A 22,340-nucleotide genomic window follows, 5' to 3' on the forward strand; every position below is an offset into this window, starting at 1 on the left:
TATTGAATTATTTTTATTGTTAACCAAAAAGTCTATTTAAAAATCAATCGACCTTATTGCCCTTCGACGATTTTACATCGGCTCGACATCTCGCTAGCATTGCTTAGAGGGCAGTTCAAAATATAAACACTGATGACTGTTGATGACAGATGATGATCACAAACTCCCTGTACGAACTTTGTCAACCTAGTGTCAAGACATTCAGTCGATCAAACAGTCAGATCAAATAGCCAAAAAATGTCAAAGTCGTGTACTGCCGTTCTACGCATAATTGTGGATTAGTTTGACGATTCCTTTTCGAAAAACACATAAACTCTAGTACTTTGTTCGGAAACTCATTGAAAACAACACCAAGTCTGTTTGTCCCATTCGTACACTTCTACGCATAATTGGGTACTAAAGCCCTATGTCAATTTTTATGTACAACGGTAAAAAACACGCTTAAAAAACATTTCTGATTACTTTTTTTCATTTTAATGCAATTTTTTTTTTTTTTGACAAGACAACATTTTTTCGATGGATCAACTATGGTCCCCTTGGAACGAGCTGTCAAGTAGGAGCTTTTCTGTCAAGAAGAACCGCGAGGTAAATTTTTCAAAATTGATTTAAAAATCCATTTTAAACTTTTTGTGGTCGTACAAAGGGTCATTGTACTCAGAAAAATTAGGTTTTTTTTTATTTTATTTTTTTTATTTTTTTTTATTATGAGGTCCTTTTCGGTACTTGGACCTGGTTAGGACCGAGTCGGCTTTTGTAATTACATTTGTTGATCCTGTTAAAAAAATAAAATAAGCTTTATCGCTGTAAACAATAATATCAGCAATCTAAGCTTCATTTTAGGACCCAATTGTCCCACCAAGTATTTTCATTCACGAAATTATCAGTATTACGAAGTATTGTGTCTTGTTTACCTATTGTATAGCAAGAGGATCACAAATTAGAGTGATAAACTGCTAACTGGGATGATTAGGGACTTATGGGGTGAATAGGGACCCACGGGACAATAATGCGTAGAAACACAGAAATCAGTCAAAAATTTCAGTCGCGTTATTCTCAGTTGCACTTGTTTGAACATAAGATTATTCGCAAAACGGCAGTGTATGTCGTGTAATATTCGCGGTATATGAAAAGACACTTTTTATAATTATCGAAATATTCGTGATTTTTTTTAATTCGCCTTAATAGGTAACATTCTGGTTCGATAATCTTATCCATTGCAATTTTTCATGTGCTCGAACTTCTTGGCGTAAGAGGCAAAATTTGCTTGGCATTTGGGACACTTGATGACTTTTTTCTGCAAAAAAAAATATCTTTTTTTTATGTTTTCATTAATATGTTACCACATCACTTACCCTTTTGATTCGCATCGCCCCAAATAGCTGGCCCGGCTTCATCCGTACGCGGACGTTTGTTCGCGTGCCGTGCTTGATGAACATGTGGTTGTTGTAAAACTTGTGAAACTTAAAGTCTTCGTCGCAGCACACGTAATCGTCCCGGTACGAGATGCACAGATGGTCGCTCAGCAGTTCCTGGGAGCTAAAAACCACCAAACAGGTACCGCACTCGAGCTCTTTCGGACTGCTGTGCCGCACCATGTGGATCGCCAGCTTCTCCTGGCTGTCGAACCACTCGACGCAAACGTCACAGAAGAAGCGCATTTGAATCTGAAATGTGGTAGGTTAAGACTTTCTGCAGATATTAACAAGGTATTTTGCTGAATTACCCCGTGCGAGCTCTCAATGTGATCGGTCAGCGCGTACTTTTCGTGGTACTTGCGGTCACAGTGCGGACAAGCTCGAGTTTTCTCGCCGTGAACCTTGAAGATGTGTCGTTTCAGTGCCATCGTAGTTTTGAACTTGCTTCCGCACTGCATACACAGATGCGCAAACACGTTCTGATGTACAAGCTCGTGGAATTCCAGTGTTGATTTGCTAAAAATAACTCTGTGAGTTGTGCTTGTAACCTAAACTAATGAAATCGTCTCATTTTACCGCTTGAACTCCAGCCCACACGTGTCGCACTTCCACAAGGCGACCTGCTTTTCGTGCATTCTTTTTATGTGCAGGAACCGATCTTGTTCCACGTTGAAGCTCTTCTGGCAAAACTCGCACTGATACTCGCCACTTGCCTTGTGTCGTTCCATGTGCACTAGCAGACAGTTTTGCCTGTAGTTCTGAACCCACACACGTCACACACGTGCTTCTTGTGCGACTGAGCACGATGTTTGTTCAGCGCTTTGGGGTTCGGAAATGTTTCGCTGCAGTCACGGCACAGGTAGGTTCCGGTTTCGCGTCGGAAGTGTGACCTCTGGTGAGCCTCGAAGAGTGATTGATCCACCGTGTGGTAGGCACACTTTATGCACTGGATTATTTCATCTCGAAATTCAGCTTCGAAATCATCCCGGATTTTCGAGCTAGACTCTTCCTCCAACACTTCGACGCGGTCACACTCTTGCACTTCCGGCTGGTTTTCTATACGATGATCGTCACTTCCCTCGACACTCGCAGTGTCGTCGAAATACACCGGCGTTTCCGTCGTGACACTTCCCGCAAGAAGAACGTTTGGCAGCGAAGCGATGTGGTACTGTCGGAAGTCAGCTATCAGGTTTTTCGCCTTGGGATCACCACCCTTGCGGACAAGTTGCAGGTCGCGGAAAATCGCGTTCATCGAATTTGGGCTGCCTTCGAACAGATTCATCACCGGCTTCATGTTGGAGTGTTTCAGTTCAACCATGGCGTTCATCAGTCGGTGAATGGAAAGCAGTTTAGAGCGAAACCTGGCGAAGAACTTTAAATTTTCCAAACACGGCTCGCAAACCGTTTGCGGGTAGAGATGGGATTTATTCTGGATAAACGAGGGAGAAACAAATGATGCAGTTTGTTGTGTGCTTTTTTATGTTAAAAAAGAGATACTTTTCGGTAAAAACAGGGCAGCAGAGTCGGATAGCTTTTAACCTTTTCAGGCCTGATTTTCAATATTGTTTAAGTTAATGATGGGAAAATTACTCTTATGGCCATACGAAAATTACAGGCTTGATTTGGAAATGGTTTTGGAGTCATAATATGACGTATCTGGCCTGAAAGAGTTTAAACGACTCTTCATTTAAATGTTCCGATCTTGAACATTTAGTGACTCCTAGTAGCTCCAACTTTTTTTTACATTTACATGCATTTTTCAATCAAAATAAAGCGGCGGTTACTATAGGTTACTATTACTACATTTTCAATATCTTTGAAGATATTTTTTTATACCAATGTGCGCAAGTTTATGTCGACATAGGCCGTTCAATCAGTCCGATAAAGCCGACTGACACTAATTTTTTTATGAGAACGTTTATTTATTGGGTACTCTGAACAACATTGTATTTGCGTCATTCACAAATTACGTAGTATTTTGAGTATTTTAGAAGGGTGAGTTGTTAGGTGGTTTTGGGGGATTCAAAAATCCTCGAGGATCCGACGAACGACGATCCTCAAAATTTTACGTCGTTTGCGGATGTAAAAATGGAACAAGCAAATTTCTGTCAAAAGTTTTGCTGAATATTTTGATTTGTAAGGAGAATAATCCGTGAATTGAACCGGCCAAACATAAGTGATTTTTACTTTCATATAGTTAATTTGATAAGCTAATCTAATTTAAACCGGCTTACCTTATCCGTCCGGAAGGTGATCGCTTCAATGAACTCGCCGAGGCTACCCTCAAAGAGCTCATCCCGGGTTTCCAGTGATATCATAAAGCTTCCCGCCTCCTCTTGCGGCCGGAGACAGTGCCGGCATACGTCCGGGTAGCGTTCCAGTCTGTAGTGGGTTTCTTTTGCGGACGGGAACATTTCCGGCGAATTTCGGACAAGTGACTTGACCCGAGAGCACTTTTTGCGGTTTGTTATGAACACGATAATGACATAAACAAATGCATTAGACGAAAAAAACGCGAGAAAGGAGGTATTCAAAAACTACGATTCGGAAAAAGATCTGACAGCCAATTAGGTTTTACGCCGTCGCGGCTAACCTCAATCGTGTTTTTCTGTTTGACAGCTCGCGTGCACTGTTTACATAGACTTGGTCGTGTTCGAAACGAAAAGTGCGGGGTATTTTTTTTATTCAAGGTCGGTGGAAATTGCAAAGCTATGCGGTATGTATATTGTAAGTGAATTTATTTGCATGATTTCAAGTTTTTTTTAAAATAATTTGCAGGTAACCGAATGCGAAGTGGGCGGCAAACTTGTTTTTGCTGGCTGAACCCGAACGAAAACGAATCCGTGCTGCTGGCGGAGATGGTCGAGCAATGCCTCGTTCCGACGCTCAAGCAAAGCCCTGGGAACCGACCACCAAGGACATGCAAATCCCGGAAAACTACCGCACCGTCTTTCGACCGCTTATGCTCCAGCTCCAGCTCCCGAGGACTTAGTCAAGTTTAACCGGTTCAACCTCGAGCGCTGCAACCTCGCCCTCCTCCACCAACAAAACACCGGCAGATTCTTCATCGTCCTGTTTGAGAAGAAAAAGAAGCTGCTCTCGGAGGATTTCCATCAAAAACCGCCGTCGAAGGCCTGCGAAGCAGAACCACCCCAAAAGAAGCTAAAACGCTACCACCGCAACCCGCTCAACCTCCTGACTCGGTGCCACGAAGACAAAAAGAAGAACATTTACTGGCCCAGGAGGGTGGAGACCAAGACCTTTTTGCATTTCGGATTGGCCGTACTTCGGGTGCTGGTCAACTACAGTCTAGCGGACCATGTCGTCAGGGTTGTTACGGAGAAGCCAAAAACAAAATCCGCGCGAACTCCGCGCCACATAAAAAAAATACACAGAGTTTCATAAAAAAAATTCTGAGATAAAAAAAAGTTCAAGAACAAAAATTAAACACGTTCTACGTTTAAGAGGAATGCAAAAATCACAAACGTTTAAATAAAGTTCCAGAGTTTTTTTTTAAAAGGTCCTATAAGCTTTTGTCTTTCATATGTTTATAGGACCTATTAAAAATCTCTAGAGTTGTATTCAATCAATACAATTTTAAAATCATGAAACGCAACAAATTTATTTTCGCTCGGATGAAGTGAACCAGAAGAAAAATCCATAACAATATTTTTTGCAAAAAAAAGAAATCCAAAATAGAAATTAAAACATTTAGAACTTTGAATATTAAAGTAAATAAAATTAAATTAAAAAAATGTAAACAGGTTAAAACAATATAAAATATATGATTTTGAAAATCTTAAAAATTTATAAATCTGTTTAAAAAAAATAAATACAGTTCGTACCCGATGATACTCACCAAAGAGTCACTCAGAAAAATCGAAACGCGAAGCTTGTATTATTTTCTTCTCCAAAATTTTCTAACCTGAAATATGACTCCAAAGTTATTAGTTTTTCTGTAATCTAAGATGGTGAAAAAATGGAAGCATTTAAGAATTGTACATTTTTTTGATTTTTTGTAGGTTCACAATTTAAGAACTCTGCAGTTCTTTTTTTCAATTGGTTGAACTTAAGAATTAAGGAATTAAGAAATCAAGGAATTACTGATTTAAAGAACTAAGAATTGTAAGTATTTAATAATATAAGAATTCAAGGATTTAAGAAATTAAGCATTTAAACATTCAAGCGTTTAGAATTTTTAATTTTTTACTTTATAAATTCTTGCATATAATTTGAATTTTTTTCTTATATTTTTTGAGCCTTGAATGTAGATTTTTTTAATATATGAATTTAAGAAATGTAGGGTATTTTTTAATTTTTGTATATTTAAAAAATTAAATTTTTGGATAAAAAAAACATTTAAAATTAAAAAAGTTTTGAATTTTGGAGTTTCTGAATTTTTGAATACTAGAGCTTTTTAATTGTTATGATCTATAATTTTTTAACCCAAGAATGTTAAGATTTAGAAAAAAATTGTACGGGTAAAAACCCATAAAAATTTAAAAGCGGAGAGGCTGCTCCAGTTACGTTCAATCAAGCTCATATTTGGGATTTGAGCACAGCACGCCCACCCAAACTAGCTCCAATAATCATTTTTGTAACATTCTAATGTCTATATCTTCGAGAAACGTTTGAAATATGATTCACAAGATAAAAAATGGAATGTATAAAGCAAACAGTAAATATGGTTAAAAAGTTATCAAAACTAAAATTTTTATTTTTTTTAGAATCAGTAAGCAGATGTTTAAAAATGAGTTGAGTGTAGTAATAAATTTAATTGAGAAATCCTCAACATCACATAAAAAATTTCCTCTTGCAGATTTTTTCGACGTTTCTTATTAAGAAAATACTAACAAATATTTGCGGAAAATTCTAGATTTTTTTTAAAGGTCCTATATGCTTTTGTTTTTCATATGTTCCTAGGACCTAATAAAAAAACTCTTGAATTTAATTTTATTTCATTAACAACTTCTAAGAAATCGAAGCTTTATCCTAATTCCTGGTACTAGTTTGGACCAAGGACAAACTGTCCTTTTCCGTCAGGCCCACGTCTAGAATCGCCTACGAGGAGGATAATAGTTCCGCACCGCAAACGGATCCGCCGATACTCCGACACACATCTGCACAGTTCCAACTTCTTCCTCGCCCAGCCCTTCGATTTCCGGCGGCTTCTCCGGATCGTTTTTAAACAGTAGCTTGATCAAGTCGTCCTTTAAAATACGCGTCCTCCATCCTTCGCCGATACATCCGTTAACAATCTGGAGACCCTCCTGGGCCAGTAAATGTTCTTCTTTTTGTCTTCGTGGCACCGAGTCAGGAGGTTGAGCGGGTTGCGGTGGTAGCGTTTTAGCTTCTTTTGGGGTGGTTCTGCTTCGCAGGCCTTCGACGGCGGTTTTTGATGGAAATCCTCCGAGAGCAGCTTCTTTTTCTTCTCAAACAGGACGATGAAGAATCTGCCGGTGTTTTGTTGGTGGAGGAGGGCGAGGTTGCAGCGCTCGAGGTTGAACCGGTTAAACTTGACTAAGTCCTCGGGAGCTGGAGCTGGAGCATAAGCGGTCGGAAGACGGTGCGGTAGTTTTCCGGGATTTGCATGTCCTTGGTGGTCGGTTCCCAGGGCTTTGCTTGAACGTCGGAACGAGGCATTGCTCGACCATCTCCGCCAGCGGCACGGATTCGTTTTCGTTCGGGTTCAGCGAGCAGGTCATGTAAACAAGTTTGCCGCCCACTTCGCATTCGGTTACCTGCAAGTTATTTAAAAAAAACTTGAAATCTTGCAAATAAATTCACTAACAATATACATACCGCTTAGCTTTGCAATTTCGATTGACTTTGAATAAAAAAATACCCAGCACTTTTCGTTTCGAACACGACCAAGTCTATGTAAACAGTGCACGCGAGCTGTCAAATGACGTCACGGTGTAAAACCTAATGGTAAATACTGCTTTGACGTTTGCTGAGGGTGCCGAAAAGTTTGTTTATGTTTCTTCTTTTTCCAATTTTGTTGCACGGAGTAATCATAATGCAAAAATGCAACATTCAATGGAATTTCTCGGAAGAGATTTGAGTTTTTATTAGAATACTTATGTCATAGGTACAAGTCTGGCTGTGATAAAGGTGCAGAAGTTTGTCAAACTTTTTTTTAAATCAGTAGGTATTTATATTATTGTTTCTCTTTCAGCGTACAACACAAAAACGACTCGCAAAAAACTCAGCAAAACAAAGTGCAACAGCTGCATCAAAATCCAAACTTTGAGCTAGATGTGGTGCAATATAGGAAGTAATTTGCCTTCGATAAAGCACTGAAATGGTCATCTCCCGGCTGAAGCATTACCCGAACGTTTGCCGACTATGCTTCAAGTTGCCAGATCTCACAACAGACACGATGGTCTCAATCCACACAAGTGACGATCTGTTTCACGGAACCGTAGAAGATCATATCTCGTCTCTTACGTTTGATGCAAATGAAAAGTCCCAGCTTTTTCCGCAGCAGATATGCCAACCATGCTTAGAGAGACTACGATTGCATGCAAAGTATCTAAACAATGTTATGAACATTTCCTTGCTGATGTATGCTATAGCGGAGTTGAAACATGCTAGAAATAGAATTCCTTTAGAAGGCCTCTTCAGAATGAAGGGAGATTTTATGCAAAAACTTTTTGAAGAGCTACAACTCGACTACGGTGTCGAGACATGTGCAGCTGATGTTATAAATGAAATTTTGGAACATGAAAGGGATCCGAACACTAAATCGAACACAAACAATCTAAATGACCTTGCAAGTGATAGCGTAACGATCATTGTAGACCAGATTCCGTTGGTAGAAGTGAATGAACTTCGTGAAAATTATAGAGTGATATATCCGGAAGTTGATCAATCTAAACCTAACTCAAGCGATCTAGAGGATCTTGGAAATGCTACTATCTTCCTGAACGAGATCGCACTTGGAGAAGAAAACCAACATGCTAGCGATCAATCACCAAGCATTGTTGAGAAAATTGTGGATGATCCGGAGCATGCAGAAGAAGCAGTCGACTCCTGTATAAATCCAAATTCTACTTTGAACAAAGATTTCCTGGGCTGTGCCATCAACATAAACGAGATCGCGTTGGGCGAAGAGATCGAACTTGCCGACGCTCAAAGCAAATCGCCCCAGAAGCGAAGGCGGGGCCGACCCCGGAAGGAGATCAAAACGTTGTGCTGTCGGATGGCAAACTGTACCGCAGTGTTCCACGACAAGAAAGCGTACGATCATCACCGCTGGACCGCCCACAAAACGTTCGTCTGTGAGGAGTGTGGCCTCAAGTGGGCGTCGAAGCCGGGCCTGGATAACCACCGGGCACGGCACAAGAACGAAGAGGAGTTCCAGTGCGAGTACTGCAAGCGGCTGTACAACGTGAAGGAGGACTTGAACCACCACATCAAGAAGATACACCTGGCGAGGGAAAAGTTTCGCTGCGAAACGTGCGGGCTGGAGTTTAAACAGTGAGTGGCATCTTTTAGACTTTTTCAGCGGAGTTCTGATATTAACCTGATTATTTTAAACCTTCAGTAAAATTACGTTTGATGCACACAAGCTCACCCACAAGGACGAGTTCGGATTTCCTTGCACGCAATGTGACAAAAAATTCAAGGCTAGACGTCTAATGCACGCCCACAAGTACCGGGTTCACAAGGCACCGTCCCACATTTGTGACGAGTGTGGCAAAGCGTTCCGCAGTCGGTTTGTGCTGTTAGATCACATCGAGATTATCCATGGCGTAAGTTTCACTCATTACTAATCCTTTTGTTGACCTTTCTTAATGGCTCCCATTGATTGTAGATCCAAATGCGCTTCACATGCGACGTTTGTGTCGAAGTGTTCGACGATAAAGATCAACTGAGCGTTCACAAGTCACGCCACCGATCCCCGTCACAGATGGAATGCGGCACCTGTCTGTTGGTGTTCAACTCCAAGGATCAAATGTTCAACCACCTGTGCATCACGTACCGAAAAGATTATATTTGCTGCGGCAAGGATCACGGCCATCACAAGACCTACAACAAGCACCAGCTCGTGAAGCATGGCGTCAGGGTGAACGTGCGGGTGAAGCCAAAGTCGAAAGAACTCGCTGGAAAGTTGCGCGCGAAAAGGGTAAACTTACGAGCTTTTCGAATATTAAGCAGTGTGACCTTAGAAATCTCTTTTCAGAAACGGTTGGAAACATGCCTCAAGTGTGAAAAGGTCTTTCCAAACAGGCAGGCAAAGCAGCGACACGAGGATAAATGTGGCACGGATTCGGGTGAAGATTCATAGGAAAGACACCGATTTCTGGTAGCTCCATGCTATATGCTTAGGCGGGCCCAGACAATGCCCAATGACCTCGGGTGATGCTACATGTTTCGATGTTTCCCTAACTTCAATAATTGCTTACTTTTTTTAATTGGGTACTAAACTGCCGTTCTACGCATAATTGTCCCATGTTCAAAAAAGTGCAACTGAGAAAAACGCGATTGAAATTTTTCGATCGATTACTGTGTTTCTACGCATGATTGTCCCATGGGTTCCTATTCGCCCTATGTGTCCCTAATCGCCCCAGTTAGCAGTTTATCACCCTTATTTGTGATTATCTTGCTATACAACTGGTAAACAAGACATAATGCTTAGTAAAACTGATGATTCCGTGTAAGAAAATACTTGGTGGGACAATTATGCGTAGAAGTTCAACGATGGGACAAACAGACTTGGTGTTGTTTTTAATGAGTTTGCGAACAAAGTACCAAATTTTATGTGTTTTTCTTAAAGTACACATAAAACTAAACTTAAAAATGCAACAAAGTCAAAATCGTCCAAAACTGACATGGGACAATTATGCGTAGAACGGCAGTAAAGCCCTATGTCAATTTTTATGTACAACGGTGAAAAACACGATCAACAACCATTTCTGATCACTTTTTTTTGCATTTTAAAGCAAAAAAAATTACAAGACAACATTTTTTCGATGGATCAGTAGGAACTTTTCTGCCAAGAAGGACCGCGAGGTTAATTTTTCAAAATTGATTTAAAAATCCATTTTAAACTCTTTGATGTCGTACAAAGGGTCATTTTACTCAGAAAAATAAGCTTTATCGCTGTAAACAATAATAACAGCAATCTAAGCTTTATTTTAGGACCCAATTCTTATAAACAAAAAAAAAACGATTAATTTTTGAATCAATGCATAACGCATTCCATATTTTAAGTATTTTTAAAACTAATTTGCATGGATTTTCTTTCCAGACATTTTTTTTTTTGTTTGAGCTGTAATTGATTTTTATTAGTTTTTAAGAACATTTGTGATTTTAAAGAAAACTCACAGAATACCTTTTTTATCTTTTTTATAAACCTAAAATTAGGTTTGAGTTTTAGGGTTTTTATGCAAGTGCCAACTACTACACACATTTCATCAACTTCGTACTGTAGATATTAAAACATTAGTTGTATTAGTTTTGGGATTCTATGTTTGCAATTAAATGAACATGTAGGGGAAATATTCCTTTTCTAATCACATTTACATAATAAGCCTATCAGCCACAGTTTTCTTAAAAGTGTCACTCAGTAATAAATAGTCCAAATTATTATTAGTAAGCAACTTCCTTTTGACGAATTCCAAAAAGGCTGAAAGGCTGCAGAAGTGTTGATTTTAAAATTTGAATACACTCGAACCCCGATGGTTTAACACCAACTGTTGTCAAACGATCGGGGTCACTTTTTAGTTTGACACCCCTTTTACACGGAGTTCACACACACTACCAATCGTTTGTTTGATAGTGTGCGTAAGCGCCGTGTAAAAAGTGACAGTTCGTCACTTTTTAGTTTGACTTTGACCAACCAGCGGGGTACAAACGAAAAAAGTGTCAAACGAAAAAGTGACCAACCACCGGGGGTTGAGTGTTTTTCCCCTGATAAACAAAAAAGACAAGTTTTTTAAGCGAAAGAAAATCCCCTTATGCCTTTTTATGGTATGTATTTCACAACTAAAATTAAAAAAAAAATACACTTCCGTCAGATCGTATTAACATGGATGTTTTATTCGCAGCAAAACATACCTTTAGCAATCGTTTTCTCCGACCGTACAAACCTTCTTGTGTTCGTCTCGCAGCTTCTTGGTGCTGAAAATGGCCTTACACTTTGGACAAGTCTCGACGCGTTTCTAAAATTAACAAACAAAAAGGAGAATGTAGAATATTCAAACCTCAGAAAATTTAGAATAAAAGATTTCGAATTTTTGTATTGTAAAACTTTAGAAATCTAGAATATAAAAATTTAACAATTTGAGAATTTTTAATGTAGTAAGCTTTAGTTATTTTTTACTGAATTTCAAAAAAATCAAAATATACAATTATTAAACTTTTGAGAATTTTAGATTTTAAAGCGGAATTAAAAAACGTTACTTAATCCACCCTTAGGTGGTTGGCGCCTTCCTCACATTTAAAGGGTGCTATCCAAAATCCAAAAAGTGCGTCAATAACACTTAAGTGCTTATAACTTTTGATAAGGTTGTCAGATCTTCAATGTTTTGGACGGTCTTTTGATAGGTCGCATGAGAGATCCGGACAACGATGTTATCAAAATATCTGAGATCCGGCCTCCAAAAAGCGTATAAATAACACTTAAGTGCTTATAACTTTTGATAGAGTTGTCAAATCTTCAATGTCTTGGACGCGTTGGGAAGGTCTTTTAAATACCTTTCTGAAAATGTATAGCATGAAGGGTTTTCTTACAAAAACCACCCTTTTCACAATCTTCCGGACTAGAAGGTGACGAGCGGGAATTCCCGGGAAAAATTTCCCGGGAAATCGGCCATTTTTGAGCCTCTCGATTACCGGGAAATTTGGTCGAGATTCCCGGGAATTTTCACACTTATAAATATTGAGGCATAAAATTAAAAAAAAATCATATTAGTGATTTTTACTTAAATAAAAATTGTTTTATGGTGCCTTTTCGAAACTCAAAATTACATGCCTGCAAATTTCGAAATAACCTTTAATGAAGGAAGTTTACTTACAAGTTTTAATTTTTGGGCTTTGACTAGTTTTTCAACGGAAAATGATACGTTAAATTCTATTCACAGAAGACAAACATAAAACCATTATTAGTTACGATTCTACCACTGCTTTTTTGATTTGTAAATTCAGAAAGTGTAAAATCAAACTTGTAAAGAAATCTCAACATTTGAAATTTTTGACACGACCACTAAATTGGGAGGCCCAAATTTTTCGTTGAAAAACTAGCAGTCACTGCCCAAAAATTAAAACTCAAGGTATTTGATGAAAGTAAATAAACTTCTTTCATTATAGTTTATTTCGAAATTTGGAGGCATGTAATTTTGAGTTTCGAAAAGGCACCATAAAACAATTTTTATTTAAGTAAAACTCTGGCATTTTTTATAATGTTCAGTTCAGTTTTCCTTGTAAATGTAAATATTCCTTTTTTGCTAATTAACAGTTGAGAGCAAAAAAACTACAGTCAAATGTTGATTAGGATTCATATTTGTCTAACAGCATAATTTCGATCTTGAAAAATGATATTTAAAATATTTCTTAAGATTTATAAAAAATCGAATAAAAAGTTGATGTCTACCATCACCAACTACGACACAGACAAGTTCATTAAACTTAGTAAAAATCATTTAGTGAGAATTTAACATCTAAAAAAAATAATAATTTGGTGCAGTTTTGAGTTCCAACAAACCATTGAAATGAACTTTTCAACAAGTAATTTCACGAAGTAATTGAAACTTCGATATTAAACTGACATTGTGTTTGTAAACTATGACTTGATAATAAAGAATTTATACAAATGTTGTAAATTTGATATTATTCTTTCAAATCATTGATTTTGCAAAAAAAAATCCCGGGTCCCGGGAATTCCCGGGAAATTGCGAAATTCAACTCTCGATTCCCGGGAAATTTAAAATCTCGAGAATCGTCACCCTCTATTCCGGACTTTTGTTAAAATGGTTTTTTTAGCATAACTTTTGAAGTAGGGGAAATATACCCATTTTAATCACACTAAGCCGTTCGACCAATTCTCATCACTTTTGCCGTTTCTGCTATTAAATCAACATTTTCAGATGTTTCAACAATGGAAAGTTGCTTGCTCACTTTTATTTGAGCTATTTATTACTTTGGAACAGTAAAAAACACTTTATATAAGCTGTAATTCATGATCAAAGTGCTGATAGGCCGATAATAGAAATAGGCTGAGAAAGTTCCCCTACTTAACTAAACTGCATAATTTTTAATAGCGACTTATGGGACCCCAAGACGGATCGAATGACGCCAAAACGGACAAAATCGATTCGGCCAATGTCGAGATAATCGAGTGACAATTTTTTGATCAACATCCCACCACACACACAGACAGTTGCTCAGAATTTGATTCTGAGTCGATAGGTATACTGTATACATGAAGGTGGGTCTAGGAGGTCTAATTGAGAAGTTCATTTTTCGAGTGATTTTATAGCCTTTCCTCAGTAACGCGAGAAAGGCATCAAATCATTAGGCATTAAATCTTTTTTCATGGAATTTTAGGATTTTTAATATTTTGTAATAATTGATCCTCAGAAAATTTCTAATATAAGATTTAAGTATTGTATTTTTTTGAAATCTGGAATTAAAAATTTTTAGGATTTTTAAGTATTTGTAAAATTCAAAATAAAAAATATATAAAGTTTTAAGGAATTCATGATTTTAACACATTGGAAGTTTGGAATTTATGAATTTTGTGAAAATATACTTTTTTTAAATCTATTTAAATTTAAAACATAGGAATTTTGGAATTTATGATTTTTTTCCAATGATGCATTTTAAAAATTTTTACATTGATAAATGTATGAATTTTGAATGCAGTAAACTTTTTTTCGTTTTAACAAAATTGTCGGAATTTTAAATAGGTAGGTAAATCTTATAATATTATTAAGCTTTAAAAAATTTCAGAATTTTGAAACAGTGAAATTTTGGAATTCAAGAGTCTTGTGAAATATTTTTTCCTTAATCTTTAAATTAACAATGGAATTAGGGAACTAGGAGTTTTGTGAGATTGTACTTTTAAATCATTTTTTTTAATATTCAATTTTAGGATTTTGAATATTTTAGAATTTACTTAGAACTGTAGAATATCTAAGCTTCTAAAAATTTAGAATATAAGATTTTTTCTATTTTTTCTAAATAGATTTTTAAATTTCTAATTTAAAATATGAAATTATTAAACGTTCAAGAATTTAACAATGTTAAAACGTTTGAAATTTATAAATTTTGTGAAAATATTTTTTCGAAGTTCTGATTAACTGAAGCACAAAAAAAAACACAACAAAAATCAAACATCGCAGCACTGCTGCTTACACGATACTCGGCACTTCGGATAATCGATTCATGACAGTTAAAATTATTTTACTTTATTTCCTTAATGCTTTTGACGACAAATTACAAAATTTTAAAATTTTCAAATTCAAAATTAAAAGAAAAACATCAAAATTTAGAAAATCACTGATCACAGAATTTTCAAGTTTGAACACGCTAAAATTGCCTGAAATTATAAAACTTTTCATATTTCTCAATTTTTAAAATTTGTATACGCTTCAGACTCGATTTTCTTAAGGCCTTGGATTTTTTTTCCTTGGGATAACTAATAGAGCAATATAAAGAATTTTAATATTTCAAAACAAACAAGAGGCCAGTTGTTCAATTGAAAAATCAAAACAATTAATCTTAAAATTATTATTATCATTTTTTACACTCTAAAATTCCTAGATCATGATTTTATTGAAGTTTGATTATTTTTCTAGTTTTGAATTTGAGAATTTTACATAATTTTGTAAATTTTAAATTATGTATAGCTTGTAAATTTTGTAAATCTTGTTAATTCTAAAATTGCAGAATATAATTTGCAGAGTTGTAGAGTTTTAGATTTTTGGAACCTAAGAATAAGGAAATCTTTGAAATTTTGCACTTACCCTCGTTGCCCGCAACCGTCCCAGCAGCGCACCGGGAACCGGCTTGACCCGGGCGTTCACCTTGGTGCCGTGCTGGACGAGCTGGTGCTTGTTGTACTGCTGGTGCGACACCAGATCCCGCCCGCAGCACACGTAATCGTCGCGGTACGTTATGCACACGTGGTCCCGGAAGAGCTCCTTCGTCGGAAGTACCACCAAACATTGGCCACACTCGTGCTGTTTGGGGTGCTGGTGGCGCGCGGTGTGGGTGGCCAGCACGTCGCGACTCTCAAACACGGCCACGCAGATATCGCACACGAAGCGCATTTGGATCTCGTGAACGTGTTCAATGTGGTCGAGCAAGGAACCTTTGGTACCTAACATCCGCTCGCAGTGGTCACATGCGAACAGCCGTTCCCGGTGCACTTTGGTGGTGTGTTTTCCGAGGGAATGTTTGTTCTTGAACTTTTTATCGCACTGCGTACAGGGAAAATCGTACGAGTCGCCGTGCCATCTTTTATGAGATTCCAACAGATGTTTGAACCTAAATTCTGCCCCACAGATGTCGCACTTGTGCACCGTCATCAGCGGCCGGTGTATGTTCCGAACGTGCACATACAGATCCGTTTTCAGTTTGTAGCTTGCCTGGCAGTACTCACAGCTGAATTTAGGCTCGCCATCGCTGTGAGCTCGAACCATGTGATCTTTCAGCGAGGCGCGGAAGGAAAACTGTTGGCCGCACAGTTCGCAAATGTGTGCCCGATGCTTGGATTCAACGTGGATCATTAATCGAGAGTACGTGTCGAACCATTCCGTGCAGTTTGGCATTTTGCAGTGATGTTTCTTGTTTTTACGCTTCTCGTGCGTCCGTTCGTGGCCTTGCATTCGATAAGCCCAGTGGGTTTTGTACGAACACTTGGAGCAGCGCAGCGGTTCGTCCAGCTTGACATGTTTCTGTTTGACTTCCGCGTTGGGATCCCGTCTTGTGTACTTCCTCTTCTTGAGTACCGGCTTCGTGTCAACTTCACTTTCAGACTCATTTTCACCGAGCAAGTCTTCCGGTTCAAAGGCTTCATCATGATCTGGGAGGCTTGGCTCGTAATCTAACCCTTCGAACCACGCTTCCTGCTTCAGTTCGGCCAATTCTTGAGGTAGGCATTCTACGGCAAATAAAACCTCCTCAAAACCGTCTTGCTCCGTTTTAATCTTCTCAACGTAAACGCTGTCGATCATGGAGGCTGGCAATGAAGCGATTTGAAACTGTGGAAACTCGGCGATCAGATCCTCGACGTCACTGGACACCTTTAGCTCAGCTAGCATAGCTGAATTGGAACCGAAAAACTCTCGAATCGGTTCCGCGTTCGCATGTCTCAGCTCAACCAATCCATTCAAGAGCTCGTATACGGTTCGAACTTTGGTTCGGAACCGAGCAAAGGATTCCAGCGATTTCTTGCAGCCGGCACAAATCGACCGCGGAAACAGATGTCGTTTGTTCTGTATAACAACAAGATTCATTTAATTTAAATCATTTTAAACGTATAACACCCCACTCACCTCATCCACGTTGCCGGTCATTGCGGTCAGATAGTTTTGGATGGTGGTCCCCTCGAAGCAGTCCTCAGCCGTGTCCAACGGCGTCATGGTTTGGCCGGCCTCCGGCCGCAGACATAGCCAGCACACGAACGGGTACTTTTGCAACTTGGTGAAGGACATTTTTATTCTCCAGAGGTTTCAGAACGCGATTCTGCCGCGGTAAAATTTGGTAAACAAAAACAAATCGCACAGTACACGTTAAAGTAAAACCAGTCATTTAACTTTTAAAAATACATTCACGAAGGAATCTTTTTGAGCGTGCACGCTCGCCGCTGTCACCGTTTGTTTACATCCGTGCTGTCCGTTCGCGGTCTCTGCCACTTTCGAGAAAAAATTGGCTTTTTGTTGAATTTCGCATGAAAAATGTCCATCTTCAAGCTGCGAGCGTACCTTCGTGTGCCGGCTGTGCCTGAAGCCGGAACAGCACCGGAAGATGACGTCGCTGGACACCGAGGACGAGTGCTTCGAGGGGGGAACGCTGGAAGACTTTCTGGCCACGATCACGTTCCAGGTTGAGGAGGTAGGTTTTTGTTTTTTTTTTAGAATTCAAAAACTGTTCATTTTGGTTCAATTTTTATTGGGCGACATTGAATAAATGTTTACTCAGAACTTCGTTTTACAAAACAAAAGTTCAAGTAGTTTATGCCGTAATCATCTTGGTAGACATAACCGGAATGGCGTTGGATAACGCAATTTATGTCAGTTAAGTCCGTTAAGTCAATCGAAACATCTTCAGGGTAGTTTTGATCAATAAAAAATGTGTTCTTGAACTTTACCTCTGTTGGAGTTGGAGCAAAGTCTATGCCTTTTGATTGTTTAAAATGTTAAGGAAGCTTACATTAAAATTTAGCCTTCAAATACCGTAAATTATGATAAATATTTTTTGAAGTTAAACTAAAGTACAGCAATTGAAAATTTAATGGGAAATTTCTTTAAAAAAATCGAATCAAATGGTTCAAAAACTGTGCCATTTCGGTCAGCTAATAGTAACACATTTTTCAGTTTTTAGAGCGTATAAACTGCGACGTTAAAATTGGATCAGCGTGATTTTTAGACGAGTTTTGCGATTTCTCAGATTCCAACCAATGAAACTTTATACGCTAAAAAATTAAGGTTCATATTAAAAAATATGTAATTTGACAGCTGTTTGATGTCGAGGCCCGTTTGTGGCCAAAAATTACGTCTCGAAAAATTATAACTTTTCAAATATTTGTTGCCATTGCTCGAAAAGTTGTTAAATATTTGAATATCTTCACTAACTACATTGTAGCATGTCAATACGCAATTTATGCCAATAAGATCAAATGTACCACCACCAGTAAGAGTGAGCCAGTGAGGCCAGGAAACTTTCTCTATAAAGGCCACTTTTCGTGAGTGTTCGCTTAAAATTTCGTCACCAATGGCAGCACTAGGCAAACACAAAAGAGCGATAATAAAAGCACAGACAAACAGACGTAAATCTCTTTCTATGTTCATCAATCAGGAATATAACGGCTGATTTGAATTTAAATGAAGTTTTCGGAACGTCCACCAGCTAGGGATGGCGCTACAGTCAGAACGCATATCACACTGACGTTTCAGCTAGCGCGCCAAAATATTTCTGCCTTTGTTTGTCGACAGTGAAAGATGAGAAACGACATGCAGAGAAAAATTGTTCAACGATTTTTTGCATCTTGATCCAAACTTTGTGTTAGAATTTGGAAAAATCGGGTATACATTGCAATCAAGACTAATGCTAAACGAAAACGAAATAATGCTAACGATAGTGCATTGAGTAAGATCGGGAACGGAACGCGACGGGTGGTTTTCCGCACGCATAATCGGATAATGATTTCAGGGCTAAGTTATCTGACTTCTATCGGGAATCTCCGCCAGACATGTTATTGATAACGGCTTAACCATTTTCCTGCCACCCTGCCACCTTCCTGCGAGGTGAACCTTCTTCTGAAAACATTCAATTTGACTCGTCAAAAAAAAACCATTTTCTTACATGTCGGTAGAGTCTTATCCAGTGGACACTTTGTTGGCAGAGGAAAATTAAAACACTTGCTGTTCGTTTCTGCCTCTCGGAGAAGACTGGTCCTGATCATGCGAGGAACCGATCGCACTCACCGGGCTTCCGAAGCCAATCAACCGGTCACGCCGGTCACTAGCAGCAATAGTGCTGACCTCGGTGCTGACTGTTATATTTTGAATTCTCGATTTGTCCTGAAACAAAATAGCTCGGCTGTCCTTGCTGCTGCTCCACCCACATGTTGGTTTTAGTAAACAAATTTCCCTACCCTCACTACCACATGCGTGTACGTGCACTTTCACTTTCTCTTTTGTATAGCAACACTCAATTTTAGAATTGGCCACCAGATTGAGCTAGTTACTAATGAATTTTTGTTGCATTTAGTGATTGATGGATTTTAGCGAAATTAGTTCAATGATTTACGTCTGTTTGTCTGTGATAAAAGATTTCTCTGATTAGAATACACTTGGGTTTTTTTTTGTTCAATGCTTGTTAAAGGAATACGAAACACTTTTAGTAAAAGTCATATTAAACAGAAATGTTCACATAAAGCGGCTCTACTGGTTGGTGTAATTGATTCTAGTAAATTTCAAAGAACACACCTGATTATCCAGCATCATTCAGACACGACCGCTCAGTAGGATGGGAATGGATAAGTTATAAAGGTTCCATGATGGAAGGGTGGTTTTCTCTTAATTGTTTACGCCAAAGTGTTGAGTTTGACTGTCCAAAACGTTCTGATTTTATTGTAATCGAAAAGTCCCTCAGAGTAACCTGAGCTTTTGCTTATTGAGCATTAATCGAGCTACTTGCTTTAATCTTGGCGAGGTAAACGAAGTTTAGCTTTGTTCGCAGTTTGGATAACTGTTGTCGGCTGTGCTGATAATGTTGATGGCGTCGATCAATTATGCGGAAAGCGATTTCCGGAACTGATATATTTTCCCTACATCAGAAATTAAAAAATTGAGATTTAAAATTGTCCATTGGCCCTATAGGTTAATAACTAATTGTGCGACTTACTTGATTTTTTTTAATGAAAAAACTCACCAACCCAAGGAAAAGCGCCATCTCTTCCCACGGTCGGTCTGTCCCCAGTGCAAGGAACTGCTCCAAATGTTTGGCCGCTTTCGCACCAAAGTCCGCCACCTGCACCTGTTTATGAACGCACTGGTTGAGCTGCGAGACTTCAACACGGCACCGATTAAGGAGCTATGCAGGACGAAACTAGGCATGGTCCGGACGATGCTCGCCGAGTTGGACCTGTGCCACACGGTTGGCTTCTTTGCGCAAGATTTGATTGATGAATTTCCCCACTGCAAAATTGCTAAACTTCCGGCCACTATGGTGCAGAGTTGTCCTGGTGAGATTGTTCAAATCAAAGTCGAAGAAGATGAACCGCTAGGCGTTGAAGTGTTTAATGCGTTGGAAAAACCGGAGGAGGATGATATTTTCGCTGAGGAATGCTCACCGGAAGAATTAGCTGAGCTGACTAAAGAAATAGTTGCTGATGAAAATGTGACATCCGAAGAAATTATGCAAGATGATGTTGAACAGGAGCAGGAGCCTGACCAAGTTGATGTTGAACAGGAGCAGGAACCTGACCCTGATGTAAGGTGGGAGTGTTTTGATGATAGCGACGAAGAAGTAGAGTTTCCCAACAAACCAACAAAGAGAGAGTTGAGAGCGTTGAAAGCGTCAGAAAGGAAAAAAGCAATGGAAAAGGGCGACATGTGGGACCTTCTCAACGAAAACGAACCAGCAGTGGAACTCACACTGGAAAGAGTGGGCGATTTGGATGCGGCACTAGCCAACAGAAAGTACGGTACTGCGAAAGCAAAAGAGCCGCTGCAGTGTCCCAAGTGTCCGTATACAACCATCTTCAAGTCGAATTTTTACTCACATCAGCTGACCCATCTGAGGCGTGAAAACAAGACTTACCCGTGCAAGGAGCCTGATTGTACGAAAACGTGCGCGTCACTACGGCTGTTACAATCCCACATGGAATCACACTCATCGGTTATCTGCGAGACCTGCGGCGAAAGGATGCCTACCACTACCAGATTGAAGGAACATGTCCTACGTTATCACAGTAACGAGCGCATCACCTGCGAGTACTGCCAGCGAACTTTCAAGACAAAATGTGATCTGCGAAACCATGTCAAAAATATACACCTGTCGGACAGCGTGTTCAAGTGTGAGACGTGTGGGATGGAGTTTCGTCGAAAAACTATTCTTAAATCGCACGAAGCCAGGCATCGCGACGTTTACAACTTTCCGTGCCAGCAGTGTGATAAAAAGTTCAAGATAAAAAACTTACTGCAAAAGCACATTGCTACAGTACATAACGAGGCGTCGCTTGAGTGCGAACACTGTTTCAAGATGTTCCACCGAAGAGCCTTGCTGATGGACCACATCGAGACCAAGCATAAGGTTAGATCAGTGCTGCTCAATCAAACAATAGTCGTTTTTCTATAGTTAAATCCTGTTTTTTTCAGATTCAGATGCGCTTCGTCTGTGATGTGTGCGTGGCCATATTCTACACCCAGGACGATCTGGTGACCCACAAGGCTCGTCACGAAAATCCCAAAAATCTCGAGTGTGGCCTATGTTTGATAGTGTTTCCCGCGCAGGAACAAATGCAAGATCATTTGTGCATCACGTACAGGTAGCTCTTTTGAACCTCTTCAAAAAAAGAAATCATCATTTAACTGCTGTACCCAACAGGGACGATTACACCTGCTGCAAGCGAGATTGGCGACAGCATCAGCAATACAACCGGCACATGTTCCTCAAGCATGGAGTCAAGATAAACGCCCGGGTTAAGCCGGATCCGCACCTTTTGCAGGGCCAAGTTCGTGCCAAGAGAGTAAGACAATAATTTGATTGTTTGGAAAAAACGAATTGCAGAGTAACCATTATTTTTAACTAAACTTGCAGAAACGAGTTGAAAGTTGCTCCAAATGTGAGGCCGTCTTCGCTACAAGAACACTGAAAAAGCAGCACCAGGAAACGTGTACTGCAGAATTGAATACCTAGATTTCAGGTTGTGACTTAATGAATTAGTTTTGTGGTTCTTAGTAATAAAAACATTGTTTTTTTTTTTTTGAAGACATTGCGATTGATTATTATTTTAATTTGATTATAATTTGCAGAGTTTTTTTAAAGGACCAATAAGCTATTATCTTTCATATGTTTATAGGTCCTAATAAAAAAAATTCGTTCAGGCGTAATCCTACGTCAAATTTATGTATACAGAAAAATAAGCAGCATGCACTCTCATTTGAAATCACCCAGTTTACGTGAATTCCGAAATTACTCAGAAATGAGTAAATTAGGGAAATTTGACTCAGATCTGAGTGAAATTCA

General features: G+C 39.0%; 4 protein-coding genes across 4 annotated transcripts; 2 read left to right on the forward strand and 2 right to left on the reverse strand.

Annotated features, from left to right (window-relative positions):
* Positions 1-1,162: 1,162 nt before the first annotated feature.
* On the reverse strand, positions 1,163-3,936 carry LOC6044390 (zinc finger protein 729). The gene is given in 6 exon segments (XM_038265335.1): positions 1,163-1,294; positions 1,353-1,664; positions 1,724-1,931; positions 1,992-2,145; positions 2,148-2,844; positions 3,650-3,936. Coding segments are annotated over 6 exon segments (1,638 nt in total). The 5' UTR covers positions 3,830-3,936; the 3' UTR covers positions 1,163-1,207.
* Positions 3,937-7,353: 3,417 nt separating this feature from the next.
* Positions 7,354-9,847, forward strand: LOC6044389 (zinc finger and SCAN domain-containing protein 12). The gene is made up of 5 exons (XM_038265210.1): positions 7,354-7,529; positions 7,594-8,897; positions 8,965-9,172; positions 9,235-9,546; positions 9,604-9,847. The coding sequence occupies exons 2-5, from the start codon at positions 7,720-7,722 to the stop codon at positions 9,706-9,708; spliced, it is 1,803 nt and encodes a 600-aa protein (XP_038121138.1). The 5' UTR covers positions 7,354-7,529; positions 7,594-7,719; the 3' UTR covers positions 9,709-9,847.
* A 1,587-nt stretch (positions 9,848-11,434) lies between these two features.
* LOC6048725 (zinc finger protein 62 homolog) lies at positions 11,435-17,148 on the reverse strand. The gene is made up of 3 exons (XM_001865567.2): positions 16,922-17,148; positions 15,389-16,861; positions 11,435-11,584 (listed from the first exon to the last, which is right to left on the reverse strand). The coding sequence occupies exons 1-3, from the start codon at positions 17,078-17,080 to the stop codon at positions 11,483-11,485; spliced, it is 1,734 nt and encodes a 577-aa protein (XP_001865602.2). The 5' UTR covers positions 17,081-17,148; the 3' UTR covers positions 11,435-11,482.
* A 77-nt stretch (positions 17,149-17,225) lies between these two features.
* Positions 17,226-22,061, forward strand: LOC6048727 (zinc finger protein 708). Its single transcript, XM_038265070.1, has 5 exons — positions 17,226-17,480; positions 20,031-21,404; positions 21,470-21,639; positions 21,699-21,840; positions 21,912-22,061. The coding sequence occupies exons 1-5, from the start codon at positions 17,394-17,396 to the stop codon at positions 22,008-22,010; spliced, it is 1,872 nt and encodes a 623-aa protein (XP_038120998.1). The 5' UTR covers positions 17,226-17,393; the 3' UTR covers positions 22,011-22,061.
* Positions 22,062-22,340: the final 279 nt, after the last annotated feature.

Source organism: Culex quinquefasciatus, chromosome 3 (assembly GCF_015732765.1).
Source record: "Culex quinquefasciatus strain JHB chromosome 3, VPISU_Cqui_1.0_pri_paternal, whole genome shotgun sequence".
In the NCBI taxonomy this organism is placed as follows: Eukaryota; Metazoa; Arthropoda; class Insecta; order Diptera; family Culicidae; genus Culex; species Culex quinquefasciatus.

Bases quoted from the DNA above. Each gene is read 5' to 3' on its own strand.
- LOC6048725 (XM_001865567.2), bottom strand. From the start codon at position 17,080: ATGTCCTTCACCAAGTTGCAAAAGTACCCGTTCGTGTGCTGGCTATGT. The intron at 16,862-16,921 runs GTGAGTGGGGTG...GTTGTTATACAG, and splicing joins TGACCGGCAACGTGGATGAG to AACAAACGACATCTGTTTCC. The intron at 11,585-15,388 runs GTAAGTGCAAAA...TGTTAATTTTAG, and splicing joins GACGGTTGCGGGCAACGAGG to AAACGCGTCGAGACTTGTCC.
- LOC6048727 (XM_038265070.1), top strand. From the start codon at position 17,394: ATGACGTCGCTGGACACCGAGGACGAGTGCTTCGAGGGGGGAACGCTG. The intron at 21,405-21,469 runs GTTAGATCAGTG...TGTTTTTTTCAG, and splicing joins ACATCGAGACCAAGCATAAG to ATTCAGATGCGCTTCGTCTG. The intron at 21,841-21,911 runs GTAAGACAATAA...CTAAACTTGCAG, and splicing joins GCCAAGTTCGTGCCAAGAGA to AAACGAGTTGAAAGTTGCTC.
- LOC6044389 (XM_038265210.1), top strand. From the start codon at position 7,720: ATGGTCATCTCCCGGCTGAAGCATTACCCGAACGTTTGCCGACTATGC. The intron at 8,898-8,964 runs GTGAGTGGCATC...TTAAACCTTCAG, and splicing joins TGCGGGCTGGAGTTTAAACA to TAAAATTACGTTTGATGCAC. The intron at 9,547-9,603 runs GTAAACTTACGA...ATCTCTTTTCAG, and splicing joins GAAAGTTGCGCGCGAAAAGG to AAACGGTTGGAAACATGCCT.